Source organism: Protopterus annectens, chromosome 13.part0, assembly GCF_019279795.1.
Source record: "Protopterus annectens isolate FY-2018-M chromosome 13.part0, PAN1.0, whole genome shotgun sequence".
Classification (NCBI taxonomy): Eukaryota; Metazoa; Chordata; order Ceratodontiformes; family Protopteridae; genus Protopterus; species Protopterus annectens.
This window is the reverse complement of record NC_056747.1, coordinates 1,192,385,939-1,192,406,881: the sequence shown is the minus strand read 5'-3', so window position 1 is coordinate 1,192,406,881 and position 20,943 is coordinate 1,192,385,939. Positions and strand designations below refer to the sequence as shown.

The following is a 20,943-nucleotide window of genomic DNA, read 5'->3' as shown; positions in this document are numbered from 1 at the left end:
TCTGTAGAAGATGCATGGTTGGTGCAGAAAGGAGCCAATCAACTAGATAAGGAAACAATTCTTGCAGTCTGAGATGAGCTGCCACCACTGCCATACATCTGGTGAACACCCTGAGGGCTGTGGTGAGACCAAAGGGCAGGGCTTTGAACTGATCATGACTGGCTTCCAGCCAAAAGCACAGATATCTTCAAGAGCACCTGGTTATTTTGCTATGACAGTAAGCATCTTGAAGATCTATCAAGCACATCCAGTCGTCCATCTGCAGGAGAGGTAGAATGGACTGAACCTTGACCATCCGGAACTTTGAGTTCTTCAATAGCTGATTTAAAAGACTGAAATCTAGAATAGGTCTCAGGTCCCCTGACTTCTTTGGCACTAAAAAGAACCTTGGGTAAATTGTGGATCCTGCCTGGTCTGGTGGGACCTTTTGAATGACTCTTTCCTAGCAGCTTTTGAACTTCTAAGGCTGCTAACTCCCTCTGATCGGGTGTAACATCAGGGAGACGTCTCTTGTGAGGGGTTTTGTGAAAAGGGAATGGAATAACCTCTGGATATGATCCTTTGCACCCAAAAAAAACTCCTGTGATGGCTGTCCAGGCATTTAGGTGCAAGAAAAAGCACCCCCTGACTGCCTCCACAAAAAAAAAAAAAAACACAGTCAGGCAACCTTTCAGGAGTGCTAAAAGGGCCCGTCAGAAAAATAGTCTCAAGATCCTTGGTTCTGTGGACCTCTTCTGCTGTGAGGACAGCTTATTATGTTATTATTTCAGAATTCCTGGCATCCAGATCATCCTGAACCCTCTAACATGATTGCCATACCTTTAAACTGCACAGATTTTTGCAAGAATGTCCAGATTTTTGCCTCAAATTTTTGGTCCATTTTCCATAAAAGTGTGGTTTTCTGGCAAATTAGCAACAAATCATTAAAGACTGAAGTTAGAAAATAATGACAGACATTTAAGTTTCTGTCTTTATACCCTTCAGAAAATTAATGCTAATGCAAAACCTGTTATTCTATCACCTTTCTAAGTTTGTAAGAGTGATATTTAAAAATTCTCCCTTCGACTGTATGGACGAGTTTGATATAGACTCCAGGGTGGCTAGCTGAGAAGCAACCTTATCTTGTACCTCTCAATGGACACAGCCCCAGCTACAGTTTCTGATAATTCCTTAATCAGGTCTCTCTGGAGTCTAATAAAATGTGCCATAAAGTTAAAGGACCTACGTGTGAAGGTTGACGAAGTGTAGACCTGCTTTCCAAATCTGTCCATGGTCCTGGACTCCCTGTTACAAGGATCCACCGGCTAGTTCCTTTTTGGTGGCAGCTGCCACTACCATGGCATCTACTGGCAAACCATTCGCCCAATATTGGTGGTCTTCTGGTGGAGACATTTTGTCTGGTCTCCAGGGAATAGGCTCTATGGCATCCAGGAGCCTTCCAAGCCCACTGTGTGATTAGCTTGACAAGGTCATCAGCGGGTGGGGACCACGAAGTTAGATGGTAGTCAGGCACCAAAGGCTTGCAATTACACAGTTTCCTCCAAGGATGGGTCTTGGGACGCCTAGTTACCAGTTTCAGAATTTCTATGATGTCTCCAAAGGAAACATCCTCAGGGGGTGACCATGGGGAACCCTCCCCTTCATTGAAATCCATGTCCTCCGTGATGAATTCTTCAAGGGAATCCAGATGCTTCCTCTTGCATGTCCTCTTTCGGGGTTGTTCCTCAGGGAGAATCTCCGAGGAGGATTCCGAAGATGAGGGGCCCTATAACTGGGTAACTTGAAAATTCGGTGCTTGCTGGTGTCAACTCTGGACCAGAGAAAATGGAAATTTGGCACTCCAATGCGGTTGGGGCCAGCTTGGAGCCTGTGGAAGCTAAGGCCTTCTCCATAACCCAAAAAGCAGTACCCCCTAAAGAGGAGTGGGAGCCCTGAACATTGAAGGAGCACCTAGGAACTGAGGTCACATTCCACTTCGAGGGACCGCCCTCCAAGGTTGGAGCCAGGGAAAGGACCCAAAATCAACATTTCTCGAACCAAGATCGGCACCATACCCAAATTAGGTGCCGACCCGGAAACCATGGAACCTACAGAGGGGTCTCGGCCCCAAGACTCAGTCAGCTCCACAGCAGGAACCAACAACGTCAGAGCATCCTCCATTGTGTTGAGGTGGAGATACCCAACGGCACTGAAAGAGCCAGCACTGGAGGTATCAAAGTGCTGGGGTCCAAAACTGCAGTCGAAGTTGGAGGAGGATAATTAGGATTCCCGGGAGAAAAGGTCCCCAATCCAGATGGGACAGGGATCAGAGAAGGGGTAGGAATACCTCTGGCCAGTAACAGTTGATCCACCAACCTTATGACATCTGAAAGACTCCCAGAGGATCGTACTGAAAGGGTCGAAGGAAGCTCTGGTCTTTCAAAGAATGGACTAGGCAGTTGTCCCACATAGGGATCTACAGTTGGAAAATATCTCATCCTGGGCATTTCCAATATAGGCTTAAATGCCGAGATGCTGGGCTGTGACTGTATCATTGCTAATGTAAATGTAGAGCAGTAGGCAAAGTCTGTGCCGAGCCAGAACCTATAGAGGCTGGTGCCAACAAGGGTGTTGATGGCACCGTAGAGGTTGGAGGTGCCAAGGAGGCACTAGCTTGAAATTTTGGAACCTTAGCCATCTGTTCCGAAGAGTACGGAACTGAGGATTTATGTTTAAGAGCCTCTGGAGCCAAGAGTGAAATCGGTACCGAAAGGTTTTTCTTTTTCAGAAGATCTTGTTTCGCATCTGCCTTGGACAAGGCTTCGCTAAAAGGGGATTTAAGTAGACCTTTAAGCATTTCGAAGGGAGAACTATCCAGGGGATCTAGTCTCCTCCAAAGACACTGACGTGTAGGTTGTCCATGGTAGAGGAGGGCAGTTCTCCTAGTGTTGCATTCTTTTCAGCACATTCTCCTCAAGGGTGAGATTTCTGTCGAGACAGGCAATATGTCTGTGCTATGGTACCTGAACAAATAAAAGAAACGAAATACTGCAACCTTCTGCACAAAAACCAACCAGTAAAAACAAAAAGTGCAGATAGGAAATTCCGGTGGAATCGTACCAGTTTTATTCCAAGTCCAAAAGCACGAAGACACACAATATCACAGCTGGTACGATTCCACCGGAATTTCCTCCTGAACAAATAAGGCAGAGCCCATTCTTACTCGGTTTGTTGGGAGGCCATGAGGGTATGGCAATGGGCAGTTTCATCTCAGTGGTTTCTGACTGCAAAGCACATGTGAGGGAAATCCAACATCTTAGTGGAGACTTTACTCAGGAATAGTCTCCTTTCTCACGAGTGCTATCCGAGTATGACCGTTGCTGCTCAGATTTTTTGGCGGTGGGGCATTCAGTGACCCATCCTGTACCCTTCCCTGTCCAACACAAAGTACAGCAGCTATTATGCCTTGGTTCTCCCTCCGGGACAGCCACCTTGGGAAACTCTCCTGTATACTTGACTCCTTGATCTTCTGTATGTGTGTCCTCCAACCCTGCTAATAACAGTTTCTTCAGAAAGTGGCCCACTGCAGAATGACTGCAATCCTTATTGCTCCTTTTTGGCCTCTCCTGATGTGGTTCTCCTTTCTTTGACCTCTCTTATGGTACCCTGCTTGGGTCCTAAATCCCATTCTGGATCTGATTTCTCACCTGGCAGTCCTAGATCTCCTCCTCTGAAATATCCTTCTGTGGAGAAGGGAGGGTCACCAGCAGTACTCTAACACTCCCTCTCTTGATGGGAGAATATCCCTTCTATGACCTCGAAAGCAGAAGCGGAAGCAGGTTGACCTCACCCTATAGACCTGGGATTTGAAGACCCCAAGGACACACCAGAATCTGAAACAATTCTGCCCTATCCTGAAGCAGAGACTGGGGCAGAACTATTGATAGCAGAGCCTCCAAGTGGGTGGGATGACCCAGAAACTTGAATAACTAAACCCAACCCACAAACCACCCACCTTGACTTGCTGGTCCCAAGGTCCCCCCGGCTTCAATACCACTGGAGTTGAGGAAACCAAGGTAAGAATCAGAGTTGAAATCAGCCAGATCATCACATCAGATCCTAAAAAAATGGAAGACAGTCAGCTTTGAAGTCCTCGGACCACAGGGCCTGAGGGAGGAAATCAATTTATAGAAGCCAAAGCTTTGGGGAAAGGGCCTGAAACTGATGGACTGAGGCACAACTCCATCTATGCCTGTAAAAAGAATCACACCTACTGTTCCACTTGAGATGTCTCAGCAAGCGACTGAGGGGAACTTGAAAGATGGCAGACCAAGCAACTGATCCAGCTTACAGATCCAAGCCTAAGAAACTCAGATACGAGGCAGAGATGGGGAAGATTCTGGAGAAAATGTATCCAGGGTAGAGAAGGGGAAAGGGGAAAAGGTTCACCCTTAAGGTGCACCCCTTGCCAGGAAAGGGGCTCAGCATGCTAAATGGTAGGGGAAAAGGCTATGCCAGCAACTGAAGCCAAAACGGACAGCCTCCAAGACAGGGATGCCAAAGTAGACCAGAGCCAACTACCTTTGGTGTCGGTATCTTGGAGCCGAAGTGTCAGAGTCAAGGCTGCCTGGGCGATCAGAGACTTTGGGGTTCTTAGTGCCCTGTTTTTGACCTGACTTGCCCCTTTTGCTATAGAACACCGAAGAAGAGCCACTAGAATGAAGGAGACCCTTTAGCATCAGCTTCTCATTAATTTTGAGAGCCAAAGCCCTTACAAATAAAACAAGGGGACTCAAGCTGAGTAGCCACAAGTCAATAGATACACAGCTCATGGGCTTCCTGAGATGGAAGCTTACACTAACAAGAAATTCACTTTTTCTGATGTCCTCATCCATAACTACCTAATCTACACCTACCTAAACTAACCCCAGAATACAAAACAAAACACAGCAAGAACAGCCCTAATGATGGGAAAAACAACCTAGTAAGAAAAAAAAAAACAAATAAACCTATCATTATTACAGCATGCTAACTAATTCTATTTAACTAACACAACAAACAAAACACCAAGATAGGGGAGCTAACACTCAAAAAACACTTACAGAAAAGAATACAGTGAATGGACCACACCAACGAGCTGCTGTCCAGAATGGCAGCAAACTATATCCGAGATAGCTGTGGTGGAGTAGGAGGTTATGGGTAGAGGACGTGGAGCCTGATAAGCTGAAGTCTTTGGAAAAAACTTACAAATTCAGTGTTGTCTTTTCAATCCGAGTTAATCCTGTAGGTTGTCTGATCTGACTCTGATCTAGTGCAGGCCAACTTCCAGAGTTTTTGTTTGAATCAGATTGTCATCACATTTGGCTGTCTTTTTTTAAAGAGTACAGTTAAAGACAGTAGAACAACAAACCCCCTTAACTACTGCCCCATTCTCCAAAATCAGGATAATTCAGAGTATGGGTTATACAGTAAACATACAATGCAAATATGCAACGTTATAAAGTATGGAATACATTAAATCATTTGTTTGTTTTTTCAGATTGTTAGCTACCAACATAATTCTCATACATGGACCAGTCTGGACACTTTCTTTTTCTTTTGTCACAACTTCACCTTTTTATTTCACTTACATTTGTACTGCCTCAGCTGCATACCTGCTTTGTGCTCTACAACTGTGCACAAAAATGCAGTATTAAACAATGAAAATAAATTATTCACACTAACACATACTGACCCTCTACAGAAAACAGAGTAACAGACATAAGAATCTGGAACACTGTGTTCCTAGTGTTTAGATGGGCAAACTCTGTCCCCTCAGAAATTGTGTGCATTATGACTTACTGTCTAGTCAGTTAACATCTAAGCAAATGATGAAATAAGCAGTAGAGAATCAAGTATCAGCAAGAGCTAAAATAATATTCCAGTAGTTAAAAACATTGCAATTAACTGAAATTAATTACATTTTGCATAGATGTTTTTCGAGTAAAAACATGAAAACAAAATGATCAAAAGTCATTCAAAAGTGTATAATAAAATAGTAATAAAATATTTAGTGCAGCAATCCCTAAACCAATTCAAAAACAACTAAATAAAAAGAACAATAAGCAGATGTATTTAAGTATAATGTTAGTGATGCAAACATTTCAATATTCTGCATTTACACCCTTCCAAAAGCCCTGAAATTCCAGTGCTCATCTTGCAGTACCACTTTCTGGTGACATCTCCTATAACAGGCGGTATGTCTGAATATTTGTGAAATTATCCAAAAAAAACACAAACTATGAAACAAAAATTTAAAAGCACAGAAGCTTGACCTACATTAACAATTGTGAAGGGGCCTTTACTTCCTCCCCGACCAGTGTCTTGATTCTCATAACCTTCAAACTCTTCATCGTCGTAGGGTTCATTTTCTACATCACCATCCTAAAGCCAAAACAAAAGCAGCACTGAAATTACTACAAAGCATAAGGGTTCATCATTTTCCCCAAAAGGCTTAAGATTTTACCAGGTAGTGTTCCTTTCTCCAAAAGTCCACTTCATCATTCCACTCCATTTTATATCCCATTTCTCTTATTCTTTTGATAACTGGGTGGGTTGACAGATTTTAATAAGGACAGTTTTCTACTACGGTTCAGATCATCAAGCATATACAGCATCATTTTCAAATAATACTCAAGTCAATAAGCACATCAAAAACAACAAATACAGTCATACAACAGTACATCACAGGATGTACAATAATGTACACACAACATCCACCAGGTTGGACAGAAAAGGAATCATTACAAAAGGATGAGCTACAGAAGAGTACAATAATGCTAACTGCTGTCTCCAACTAGCATTCTTAAATCGACAGAGTTCTAAAAACCCTAATAACCACAAGGTTCAAACAAAGCACATAAGGGTCCACAGAGTTGTGGCAGTTTACAAACAAAAGTTATATCCTTACTGTAATGATATACTTCCATGACCAAGCCTATCCTGCATACATCCCAGGATGTATGCAGTCAGGCATTAGGCAGCTCAGCATCTTAAATTTTCTCAGGTAACTAACCCCTTCCTTTTTATCCTAAACTCTGCAAACAGAACTTTCTCTTGAGACTTCAATCACGGTGTGCAAAAGTGAAGCAAATCCCACTACTATTCTTTGTAAATAATGTGTAAGTGTATACTCCCTGTAAATATATGGCTGTCGTTTTACTTGTATAGTTGGAGTTTTTCTTCCCGGGCCTCTACTGAAAAAGGGCTTCTTGACCAGTCAAAGCTTCCCAATAAACAAATGCTAAACAAATACCAAATAAAGAAAGAAAGATTAGGCATGAGCAGCTGGAATCAATCCTGTCAAAGCAGACACTGCAATGCAAGAATTACTTTGGACTTGCCCTGCACAGCTTTCTAAAAGAACTTCACAACAGTGGGAAGAGGGAGAAAACATAAAGGAGGCAACGTTATTCTGGAAACATTCCCCCAGAGGAGGAAGCAAGGAATAGAATATGCTCACTTGGAGCTCTATTGTATGGGGATAAAAGATCACAGCAAGGCTTCCCCAGTGATAGAACAGTATCTGCACTACTGATGGACTGAGAAATCACTTGTGAGGCATCAGTGAGGAGTGTGTGTGTGTGTGTGTGTGTGTGTGTGTGTGTGTGTGTGTGTGTGTGTGTGTGTGTGTGTGTGTGTGTGTGTGTGTGTGTGTGTGTGTCCACTAAGTAACTGTCAGCTACACTGTTCAGAAAGGCAATCAGAAAGTGGTTCTTTCATGTACCATCACTGCTTCTCAACGGGAAGGGTAGAACAGACTTCCCCTAAACTTGTTTATACACCAAACCACTTCACCACTGTTGGCGTAGAGGGCTACTGCACCCTGTGTCAGTGAGTCTTGAAAGGCCAGTACCCTCACCTCCAGGATACTGAAGTCCAAAACTAACCTCCAGGTGGGACTATACACCTTGGATATGCTGCCCTTATATTTGCAGTGACCACCACTACAGAAAAGGCAAACTGAAATGAAGTACTCAGAGTCTGAACTGTGAAGTCGTCAGATGAAAAGTAATCTGCAAGCACTTGAATTTTTTTATCTTAAGGTTTACAATATCTGCAATCTGAAACCACTGAACTTTCAAAGTCTACTGAAGAACTTGCATGAAACACCCTGCAAAAGAAACCATGCATATTGTTTCTGACCTCTACCCCAGGTACTTTGGCACATGAAATTGTTACTAAGAATGAGCAATCTGTGAGAGTAAGTTTTATAATGAAAGTATGCTGCCCATGGGAAGATGAGCCCTGCACAACATGTCCAGGGTACAGCTTATAAAAGTCAGTATCTGACAAGTACCTACACTAGGCCTTTATGAAGTTCACTGTGACCCCCAAAGAATGAAAGTAATTCAGAAGAGACTCCGGAAAAGATATCAACCTGTACCATGAGGAAGTAACCAGGAGCTAGTCAACCAGATAAGGAGACAAACACTTTTCATCCCTAATAGCCTCTGGTTCACTGCAAACATGGAAATACAGCTGTCAAACACATTAGTGGGTGGGATGAGGCCAAACAGCAGAGTCTGCATCTGCTAAAAATGTCTCCTACCCAAAGATGAACAAACCTCCTGGAGTCCTTGTCAGTCTTGATGTGGAGGTAGGTATACTTGAGATCTAAACAGCACAATCATTCAATCTCCTTCTGACATTCAAGTAAGAATGGATGGACTGTAATATGACAATGTTTTAAGTAATAAATTAATTTAGGCCACTGAACGGTAACATGGGCATGAGGTCCTTTGTCTTACTGAGCACCAAAAAGAACACGACTCTCCAGAATGAGTCTTAAGTTGTTTCTACTAGCCATACATTTTGACAGGTGAGACATTTGGTAAGAGGAGATGGTGGGCATAAGCAGGAGTGTGAAAAGGAACTGCACAGCTCTTTGATATTACTGTCATTATGCACTTACTGGACAGCCAAGACTGCAAGTGAAGGGACACACAGTCCAAGACTGCTGCCTAACATGTGCAGCCAGGCAAGATCTGAGGGGTTCTGATGCTGTCCCCTGAAGGAAGGACTTGCTACTCCCCATAGTTTCCAATTACTCCAGTCTCTGGGCTAGTGACCATTAGGAAAAGTATCTTTCTCTTTACTTCCAAACCTTTGGTTATATTGCTGCTGCTGCCTGCTCCTAAACCAAAATTATTTTTCCCTCCCTTACTGTCATTCTGACAGTTGTCTCAGTGCTCACATCCTCTGTTGGGTCTACCGGCACTCCAATTCACCCCTTGGTCCAATGCCAAAATTTGACCCAGAGCCAGCTAAGATTCCAAGAACGCCCTGGGGGAGTCTATGTTCATCTTCTAGCCAGGGGGGTACTTCATGACATACACATTTTTCTTCCCCCTCCCCTGTGGTTCCTGTGCTGAAGACCAGGACAGGCATTCAATCTGGGCATGCAATATTTTGTCCCACCTCTGCAGCAGCTCAGCCAAGCCCATCGTATTCCCTTTTATGGGCACACACCCTGATAATGATGTCCCCAGACTCCACCAGGGATCAGTGTCAGACATGTCCATAGGACCACCCATCCAAGGATGGTAATGCTCATCCCTTCCTGCCTCTCAGTCAGGTTCTCAAGCTGCTGACTGAACCCAGGTCAATTGGGGTGTAGTCTGGGCTTTCTCCCTCTATGACACTGGAGCGACTAAACTAAAATTTATATAGGCTCCACTGCATCCCCAAAAAGGAGCATTATGGGGTCTGCACTTTCACACCAACAACCAAAAAGGGTCTGCCTTTCCTTTTCATATCCTCCAGAGGTGTTTCAACATGTAGACTGAAAACAGTGGAACTGTTCAAAGTACCATTAAAAAAGGTCACCTTGCTGACAAGACAGGGAAATGTGACACAGTGGGATGAGGCCAACAGGAAGACTGGACTGCAGACTAGAGATTGCATTCTGAGAATGCAATCAGACTACAGGCAGAGAGATAGGGGAATCTTAACTGAAAGCCCCACTCTTTTAGTGTTGAATCTAGAACAGAAGTGGCTGTTAAAATAGGGATAATTAGTGCAGCATATAAAACATTGTATGATAACTATAAGAATCAATCAGTGAGCTTTGAAAAAGATTGGGAAAAGAGACTGGAAAAGCAATTTACAACAAGAGGACACATGTATGGTTCTCGAGTATGTAACAAAATCCAGAAGGTTTAGGATCCTTGTTTGGAAGTGTTTGCATAGGTATTTTTATACCCCAAGCAGACTTCAAAAATTTTTTCCTCAGGTAGACAGCAAATGTTCCGATTGTTATGGGGAAGAAAGACGCAAGTGGAAACATATGTTTTGGGCGTGTAACGAGTTAGCAGATTTTAAAAATTCCCTACAGTGTACTCTGTCAGAAGTATTGCATGAGCAAGTGGCTTAAACTAAAGAAATAATTTTTTGAGCTGGGACACAGGATATGAATTGCCTAGATATAGTTAAGGTCTTATTAAAATGAATTCTGTTGGATGCAAAAAGCAATTAATAGAAAAAGGGAAATCAACGTCTAAACCAACTGTATCTGAAGTAGTGAATATTATAAAAGAAATAAAAGAAGTGGAAGAGGGATATTTAGAAAAGGGAAGGAGTAAATTACATAGAAATAAATGGAAATTGTGGAAATAATATGTGCAGAATAATGCTCAGGAGGAGGAAGAGTGAGGTTTAAGAGAAGGAAGAAATTCAACAATTTATATAAAGTTGGACTGATGACAATTACAAAGAAACAATGTAATGTACAATGTACATAAACAGGAAAAATATTACTACAGTTTTTCTTTTTCGGTTACTGTATATTTGCCTCCTTTTAGTCATAATTTAATAAAGGTGTTCAAAAATAAAAACTTGGGAGTCATTAGGAAGATGTGGGGGAATTTACACCATGTAATCTTTGATATCTGAGTGGAAGACTAAAGAACAGGCTATGTGCTTTCTCTTGCACATGTTTCATGCCAGTCTTAGGAGACAATTTGAGTGTGATGAAGAAACAGGAAGGGTCAAAAACTCACAGAATGACCTTTGCATGAGGTTGCTAAACCCTCTGTTCTGCTCTTTGATAAGGTAGAAATATAAAGGCTCATGTAAAGAAATATTTCCAGTCAAGGCCAATGTCAGAGTATATGCATCAAGGGTGCAATATGCAGAACTGTCTGCATCAATGGTGGTGACACAAGCATTTATGCAGAAAGGATAGTTGTGTAAAATGTTACCATAACCATAGATGTCCTTCTCTTCCATGTTGCAGTATTCTCACACATGGGGATCCATCCGGCTCATACACAAAAGCATAGCCTGGCTGCTGTAAGGTGCGTAGGATGTCACATGCAGGGGCCATAAACCGTGGGACATAAATGTGACATCTGCAGGCACAGACCTCAGAACTGAATGCCCAGTCAGACAACAGTCTGAGGCCAGCTGAAAAGATGCCATCCAGATAAGGGAAAAGGCCCTGTAGGTGGTAGGGAAGGAATAGGAATACTGCAACATGGAAGAGAAGGACATCTAGGGTTATGGTACAGTTTTATACAACTATTCTATGTCCTTCTATTCTCATGCTGCAGTATTCAGAACAAACGACTGGCAGACTGAACACACTTTATAGTCGTGGGACAGCCCTAAGCAAAACAAGCGGAGCTTGTGGCTGTCTTTGTCCGGGATCTGCAGACCGCACTTACATTTTCCCTTCCTAGATGACAATGATGGAATCAGCTAAATAAGAGTTAAACAGCAACCTAAGCATAGCAAAAAGGTATGAAAAGATTCACAGACGGGGTACTTATCTTTGTTGGAGTCACTAGTGTAGAGCTGAACGAGCAAGCTGACGTTCGACTGTGGCAAAGAAAGTTCTGAGGTATGTGCATGCGGATGTCACATTTATGCATCTTATTTTGGTAACAAACTGCAACCAAATTAACAAAGTTCTTCCACGTGGGTAACCTGTGGCTCGTGTTCCACTTAGAACAGTACATAGGTGGTTACTGGGCTATTGACCCAAAAGTCTTTATAAACCTAGCTATGTGTACCCAATATAATACTGGAGAAACGCAATAAAAGGATCTTGCCTAAACTCGAGATCTTAGCAATGACTGCCCATATCTAGGAGGGTCATAGGTGAAATCCCCAGCAGGAATTTATGGTTTCCCATCCAGGCTATGCTTAAACAGGGTCATAGAGGAGCTCTGTTTGATGTGTACTGATAGCCTATTTCAGAGGAGTGGCAACCTCTGAGAGACATCTGTCTCTCTGGCAGGTCCTATTTATGTCATAGGCCAGGTTAAGGTCCCTGGAGCAGGTGACCCTTGTCCCATTAGACTTACAGATGTGCAGCATTTCCATTAGGTTTGGATCAAATATTGCTCTGTAGGCCAGGCACAAGTCTCCTCTAAGTAGTCTGTACGCTAATGAGTACAGTGACTTCAGGCATCTATCATGGGAGACAACCCAGTTTGAAAGCATATACTTAAAATGTGAACTACTTAGCATTGTTTTTAGATGGGAATCAGGTTAAATGCAGAACAATGATGTTCAACTAATGTGTGTATTTCATTATAAGTAAGTAGTAAAAGTATAATACTAAGTCACAGGGGCATATCTATTCTTGTGCATACTACGCACACAATTTTACTTCTATTAAACCAATTTACTTTGCACAGTACTCAAGTATTTGATAAACAGCAAAAAAACCCAAGTCACACATAGAAAGGCCTTTGGCTCAACATAAAGTACCTAGTGAAACTCTGACATACATACACACAAACAAATAAATAAAATGTCCTTTGCAATGACTTCAGATCCTTCCCATACTGAGGCTGCATCATCCAACAGAAATTCAAACGCATTTTTGGGAAAGGCAATTGTATTGCATTTATTTGTTATGCTGTTTAGTGAATAGTCATATAAAACCTGAAAGAAGTGATCATGGAAGGCAACAGTATGAGAATTGGTGGCACCATACCTGTGTTTCAGAATCTTCAAAGTCGTCTTGATTTTCATCCTGCCCTTCAAGCTCTACAGTGGCTTCTTCTTCATCATCCTCAGTAGTGATAACTCTCTGGGGTGCTTCCGTTGGGCTGTCTTCACTCATGTCCTCAAACTCTGCAAAGTCATTGTCATCATACTCCATAGCTTCCTCACCATCAAACTCATCAAATTTTGCAGAAGACATACCCCAGGAGAGCAAGAATATCACAGAAAGAACATAGAGGTGCTTCATGGTGCCTACATGGATTAAAACAAAGGAGAGAAATCAGATCCAGTTGTGCACAACTCATGGAAAGCATGTGACTGATAGTCTGAAGTCTAAAGAGTTAAAGCCATACAGTGTATGCAATACATTATTTAAAATGTAACTTCTCTTAAAGCATTATATGTGACTGCTCTTTGCTGCTTGTTCACTCTTTTCCCACAGAGCATCATAAGCATTCCATGGTGACTGTACTACAAATGCATAATTAACTGCAGAGGCTGCATTACATACACTTGTTTAAAGCGATCACATCTACAAAATATAATTTTTATATACATATACATATCTATATATGATACACATGGATAGCAATTGGATTCCAGTTTGTTCTGTTATATTACTATGTCACTGTACATGTAAGAATGCACAGGCCCAGACCGTGTCTCATGAAAGTGGCTTGTGACCAAAGAATCTACTGAGTTTATTATATCTAGGTTTTTTTTTTTAAACTACAACCATTAGGGGACTTTTGAGGATGAGTACAACACTCAACATAACAAAAAAAAATTACATGTAAAAAGCTAGAGGTGTTATAACCATCTCCAACTATCACCCAACATTCATCATATATAACAAAAAAGAAGGCAAGGTGGTTCATACAGCCTAGACTAAACTGGCCAAGACCTTTGATACCATTCCCCACTCAGGAATCATAGAAAAACTCACTAAGCTAGGCATCAACCCCTATATCGCTAGGTGGGTTGCAAACTTGCTCACTTATAGCACCCACAGTGTGAACGTAGCTGACTCCAAGTCATACTGTCAACCAGTCACAAGTGGAGTCCCACAGGGTTCAGTCCTGGGTCCTCTCCTGTTTGGCATCTACTTCTCTGAAGTCCAGGCCAACATGAAGGGACTCTGGCTGACAAAAGTTCACAGACGAGTGCAAGTTGGGAGCTATTATTAACTCCCCAAGTGATGTTGACATCCTACAGAAAGGCCTCACTAAGACCAAACGACTGGTGTCAGAACCATTGCCTTAAGCTCAATGCCAAAAAATGTGTCGTCATCCCCCTTGGGAAAAACCCGGTTCCCTTCAATTACCACATCAATGATAGTCCACTGAACACAGAAGGCGTTAGAGATCTAGGAACACAGGTTGACTGCAACCTCTCTTTTGACCACCACATTGCCACTGTGGTCAGAAAGTCCTTCTATGTGGCACATCTCATTACTAAGGGTTTTGCATCCAGGAAGAAAGAGGTCATTGTCTCCCTCTACTCTTCCCTCATTAGGCTAATCATGGAGTACAATGCCCCATTTGGCACGTACCTCACTAGACACCTGCAACAACTGTGAGAAATGTATCTCACAAAGAGGATCCTAGGACTTGAACATTTGTCCTATATGGACAGATTCAGAAAACTCCAACTATTCTCTGCCTCATACCGCCTACTTAGAGGCGATCTCTGCTTGACTTACAAAGCCATGTCTGACCCAGCTCTGTTAGAAATGCTACATCTAAAAGAAATCCCAATCCCTCCGCACCACACGCTCCAGAGACCTCAAACTCATTACCATAAACAACAAAACATGCTGGAGGGACAGGTTCATAGCCCAGAGACTGCCCATGTTATGGAACATACTTCCCATACATGTCATAACGAAACACCAAAAGAAAAAAATCTCAAAAAACTCCAACACGTAGCAGAAAGTAAACGCCAACCACAGAGATGGAAAACCACAACACTTTATTCACATGTCCTGGTACCTCGGCAATTCGCCTGAGAATTGCCGAGGTACCAGGACATGTGAATAAAGTGTTGTGGTTTTCCATCTCTGTGGTTGGCGTTTACTTTCTGCTACGTGTTGGAGTTCCCATACATGTCAAACAGAGCACCTCACTGGTCCTCTCAAAGAGAAATCTTGAGTGGATCGGAAATAGAAAATTCACTCCAGGGATCACTCCAGTGGCTCTACTCGACAGCAGCAGTAGGAACTAAGTTTGGGTGGCATGATGCCAGGGTAATCCTATGGGCTAGGCTTGTAAAGGCTCCAGCTCTGATCAGCTTAGCTTCATATCTGTATATTTTTACATTTTGCATTTGTATATTTTTCTGTATACACATATATTTTTCTTATATATTTTAATTAAACGCTTCAAGCTCAGAACAATTGTATATGGAGCTTATGTGCAATTGAACTGAAAATTTTTATGTATACTGCTTCATTATATGGCTATATAGAATTGATTTTTTAATAGCGATTCTGTATAAAAATAGTTTTCGTTTTTAGTTTCTATATAGTGTTTGCAGTAAGGAGCAATATACATTTTAGAGATAGTCTTTATACTGTTTTTTGACTTGCTTCAATACTGATTGTTCCACTGATTGAATGACTATTGTTTTAATTAGATAATTGTTTCTAATAATTAGAATATTTATTAGTATATAAGGATGAAAGCTTTACAGTTTAGTAGATCTGAAGAAGCGTACAGTCCGTACGCGAAAGCGCTCATCTCTGTGTTTTCTCGTTTGAATTAAAGAAGTTTTTCTGCATTATCGTGGTGGTCTTCACTCTGGTTTATCTATTCTTCATTTTTCGTTTTGTGGAGGAGACCTTTGGGAGTTAGCCGAGGTTGTGTGTTTCTGCTTTTGCTTGGTTTTCTTTTACGCTCGGCTGCTCACACACGATGGATGCTACTGCAGTTGAGTTAGATTATGTGCCGGATAAACAAGCTGGGGTAAGAAAATGGAATACCCTAATTGAGTCGAAAGACAACCCTTTACTGAATATGGAATTTACATCGTCTTTTATTACTCTGGAAAAAGGGAATGTAGACATTCAAAGAGAGTTTAATGCTGTTTCTAGAGAACTTGAAAATACACTGTATAAACTTTACAGACTTATCTGGCAAAGACGACATTTAGAAGCGTGTCTACATTTTAAAGTGATTCCTAGGGGTATGAGAGTTCTATGTATGCCAACCTATGGCGAAAGCCATCCGGAGTTACTAAGGAAGTGGCAGCAATTGAATTTAGACCTAGGGTTCAACTACATAAAGCTGCTCATTGAATACTTTCTCCCCATTGAGAAAGAACTCACCTTAAAAGCCGATACCTTGTCCAAAGAAATTTTGTCAAAATTTAAAGGGGAAATGTTCCATCAGAGATTGGACAATATTTATAATCAAGTATTTGCTTATGGTGACAAATTACAGCAAGTAAAAACACGAAAACTTCATAGGGATCACATAGACTTCCAAAATAATCAAGTTTTTGCTTGGCCCAGATATCGTGAAATGAGAACTGAATCAACTAACATGAACATTGATAGACAAGAAGAACAGCTTATCACTGATAATGAAGTGAGTGTTTCTCACTCACAACGTGACATTTCCTTTTTAAGAGATCCTATTCCTACTAATGACGCACAGACGTCGCTCTCAACACTTACAAGCACCATGGCTCATGACATCAGAGACACTCCCCCTCCAAATCAGCAAGCGTTGGGAAGACAGAACCTTAATATGCCAGGCGCGAAACCAAAAGTAAAACAAGGAAACCTAGAGGGTTTTTTACCTTTACCGATAAAATTTCAAAAGACACCTCAGAGCAGATCCAGCAGCCGAGGGAGAACAAAAAGGAAGTTTTCAGGCGAACAGTTGAATTATGGAAACAGGAATCGAAGGAGAGAGTAACCAGTTTGGTTTTCAATTTGTCCAAACGGACTCTTACAGAAACTGAGAATGTATTGTTGAATAAAGGACTCTCGTTTATACCAGCTCAGGTTAGTAATATAAGTGAGGTTTTAATTGACCTGAGACTGTTCACACGAGATATTGCACTGAAATATTTCTTTGTTAAAAATATGAAAAAACCCTCTGAAACTGACATAGTAACCTGCTCTAGTTTTAAAAGGAAAAGTACTTTCACGCCGACATTACCAGCAGTAGTAAAATGCTTCATGAGAGCCTGTGAGAATGACTTTTATAGTTATTTTGGTAATCATAGAACAAAAGGGCTATATACCAATATTTCTCACCAAGAATGGGAATTAATATACTCTTTACAACGAGATTGTCATACCATTGTTAAACCTGCTGATAAAGGAGGTGGTATAGTTCTATTAGATAGTTCGACATACAACAATAGCATGCATACCATGCTCAGTGATACAGATACATATGTTAAAATAGATCATTCTGACCTAGTGAAACTGATTTATGAAGTACACCAAGAGCTATATGACTTCTTAATGTGTAGACAGATTGATCATGATTTATACTTATATTTGTTAGTGGAACAGCCTAGAATCCCATACATAAAGGGTTTGCCAAAAGTCCATAAAAACATATTACCACCACCTTTACGTCCCATAGTTGTTGGGAATGGGTGGATTACAGAAACAATGTCAACTTACATTGAAAAGAAACTAAGACCTATTGTTAATGATATTCCTTCTATACTAAGAGACACCTACCAACTTCTAGAAGACTTAAAAGCTTTTGATCAAGGTATCCCTGTTGATTGTCTCTTAATAACTATGGACATGAAGAACCTATTCACATCCATACCAAATAGTTATGGCACAGAAGCCGTTAGATGCCTTGTTAAAGACAGCAATAGGTTTAGTAACAATGAACAGATCTTACTCAATGCTCTATTAGATCTTATATTAAATAATAATGTTTTTATGTACGGTAATGATTTATTTTTGCAACAGTGGGGAGTAGCCATGGGCACTCCCTGTGCGAATACATACGCGAACCTAGTAGTTTACTACTGGGAATGTATGCACCTGTTTAATAATTATTGTTTCCAAAAGATGTTGCTGTACAAACGATTTGTGGATGATATTATTTTTTTGGAATGGCACGCTAGATGAGTTTACAGCCCTAATGGAGTATCTATAATCAACTACTACTTTTTTCAGGTTTACTGCTGAACACTCTCTTGTTAAAATAGATTTTTTAGACGTTACTATTAGGAAAGAGGAGTATGGCCTTCTACATCACTCCATCTACAGGAAACCTTGTTGGAAAAACACATTATTGGAATATAACAGTATGCATCCTAGGCATGTGTTCCAAAATATAGTAAAAAGTCAGTTCATTAGGATCAATAAATTGTGCAAAGACACTGAAGACCTATCAGAACAAATCATCAGATTAGAGCAGATGTTTATAGAGAGAGGATATGACCGAAATTTGGTATATTCCGTGAAACAATCCCTTCAGCCTTCAGAAGTCTCAGATAGTTTTAGAGATGTGATACATAGAACACAGGGTAGCTATATACCCAAGAAACAGGTAGTGAATTTTAAAACTAGATTCACTAGTGACAATAAGTATATCACTAGTATTATATATAACTGGCACATACTTTTGACAGATGCAGAGATTAAGAAATTAGTTGGAGAGAGACCAGTTTTCATTTACACCAATAGTAAAAGTCTCAAGAGACTGTTGTGCATAGAAAAAGGCAGTGATATAAGTAATAAAAAGAAAAAAGAAAATAAGAGTGTCAATATGAGGGTCCCGTTTAGTAAATTAGGGACATACCCTTGCAATACGTGTGGTCATACTACAAAAGAACTTGAATTTATACATCCTACGATGAGTTTTATTTTTAAACCTAGTTTTACATCTAGCTGTGATAGTTGTAACCTAATATATTTAGCAGATTGTCAAAATTGCAAGGCATTCTATATAGGCATGACGACAAGGTCACTAAAAGAAAGGATTTATAATCATTTATATGATATTAAGAAGAATGACCAGAAGAATGCCCTAGCTAAACATATTAATAGTTATCCAGGACATGCTTTTAAATTTAGAATATTACAATTAGTCCATCCGAACAAAAGGAAAGGTGATATTTTCAATGAACTAGAGAACATTGAACTAGGATGGATCATACGCCTTAAAGCACATTATCCACCTGGATTGAATCAATATATTAGTGTTAGATCTACACTTAAAAAAGGAGTTTGAAATAATTAATATTCTTCCTATATTATGTGCTTTTATATTAAAAAGACAAACGTAAAATATATTTACACATTTTCATACATATATATTTTTTATACATATATTTTTTATATATATATATATATATATATATATATATATATATATATATATATTTTTATACAATTTCATCAAGTAGAATAATATTTTCTCATATAGTATTGTTATTTATATATATATACATTTTTTATGGATTTGATTCTAATTCCATAACTATATACATTCTTATATATATTTTTTATATATATATTTTTATATATTTCTTATATGGATTACATATTGATGTACGTTTTAACTGCTTTTAAATAAGCGTTTATTATATATATATATATATATATATATATATATATTTAAATAACCATATATTCTATATTATTTTATATATCATATTCAATATAGTAAAAAATATATATGGTTTTCTATCACGATCACACATATTGCATTTCGTTTTAATACTAGAAATTCTATTTACAAAATTTAGACATGCTTTGTCTCTAGATTTTACAGGTCCCTCTTTTACCTTTTTTATCTGGTTTTCCTATATTACATTTAAGATGCCATATAGGTTCATAGGTTCATAGGTTCATACTAGGCTATCTGCCCAAGGGCATTTATAAGCCTAGCCCATAGTTATGTGGCTTTCGCCACCCCTTTAGTTTGAATAAAAACTATGCCTATCATTTTGCTGTGCCTCTGTCAAGCAGTGACGCTGAAGTAATCCCTGGGGTATATCTGCAATCTCCCATCCATTGGTCAAGATTCCTCTTGAACAAGACCAGAGAGGTGCTCTGCCTCACATGTACCGGGATTTTGTTCCACAGCATAGGGAGTCTCTGGGTGATGAATCTGTCCCTCCAGCACGTTCTATTTATAACCGTGTCAAGGTTTAAGTCTCCCGCCCTTGTGGTTCTGAGGGATCTAGATTTTTTGAGGTGAAGCATATTCATCAAATCTGGGTTTGACATGGCCTTATATGTCAGGCACAGGTCAACTCTGAGCAAGCGGTATGAGACTGAATAGAGCTGGAGTTCTTTCAGTCGGGCAGCATAAGACATATTTTTGAGACCCTTTATCCTTTTGGTGAGGAACTTTTGGGGCCTTTCAAGCTGCAGCAGGTGTCTGGTCAGATACATTCGAACGGGCATTGTACTCAATCATAGGTCTAATAAGTGATGAGTACAGGGGACGATGACCTCCCTTGATCTAGATGTGAATCCCTTCATGATCAGGTGGGTGATATAGAAGGTTTTCCTAACTACTTTAGCAACATGAGTGTCAAGCGAAGGCTACTGTCAACCTGGGTCCCCAGATCTCTGATGACTTTTCTGTGCTCAGTGGATTGCCACCTATATGGTAGCTAGGGGTAGCCTTGTTTTTCCCAAAGGGTATGACTATGCATTTTTTGGCGTTTAACTTCAGGCCATGGCTCTGGCACCAGTTATCCATTTCTGTGAGGCCCTTCTGGAGGATATCTGTGTCAGATGGGTTTTCGACTATGGCGCCCAGTTTGCAGTCATCTGCAAACTTTGTCAGCCATAACCCTCCTGTGTTTGCTTGTACTTCAGAAAAGTAGATGCCGAACAAGAGTGGACCCAGGACTGAGCCCTGTGGGACACCACTTGTGACAGGCTTTGAGTCTGACATGGCTCCAGCAACTCTGACCCTGTGGGTTCTGTCACTTAGCCAGTTTGCAACCCATCTTGTGATGTATGGGTTT

At 40.6% G+C, this 20,943-nt stretch overlaps 1 protein-coding gene across 2 annotated transcripts in view; it reads right to left on the bottom strand.

The window, feature by feature from the left end:
* Positions 1 to 20,943, bottom strand: part of CCDC47 (coiled-coil domain containing 47) — a 1,413,375-nt gene that overhangs the window by 1,347,880 nt on the left and 44,552 nt on the right. For both annotated transcript variants that reach the window (XM_044055193.1, XM_044055194.1), the window contains exons 2-3: positions 12,965 to 13,227; positions 6,298 to 6,402 (exon numbers count right to left, since the gene is read on the bottom strand). In XM_044055193.1, the coding sequence (XP_043911128.1) occupies positions 6,298 to 6,402; positions 12,965 to 13,222 (363 nt within the window). In that variant the 5' untranslated portion in view covers positions 13,223 to 13,227. The remainder of the gene's footprint in view (positions 1 to 6,297; positions 6,403 to 12,964; positions 13,228 to 20,943) is intronic.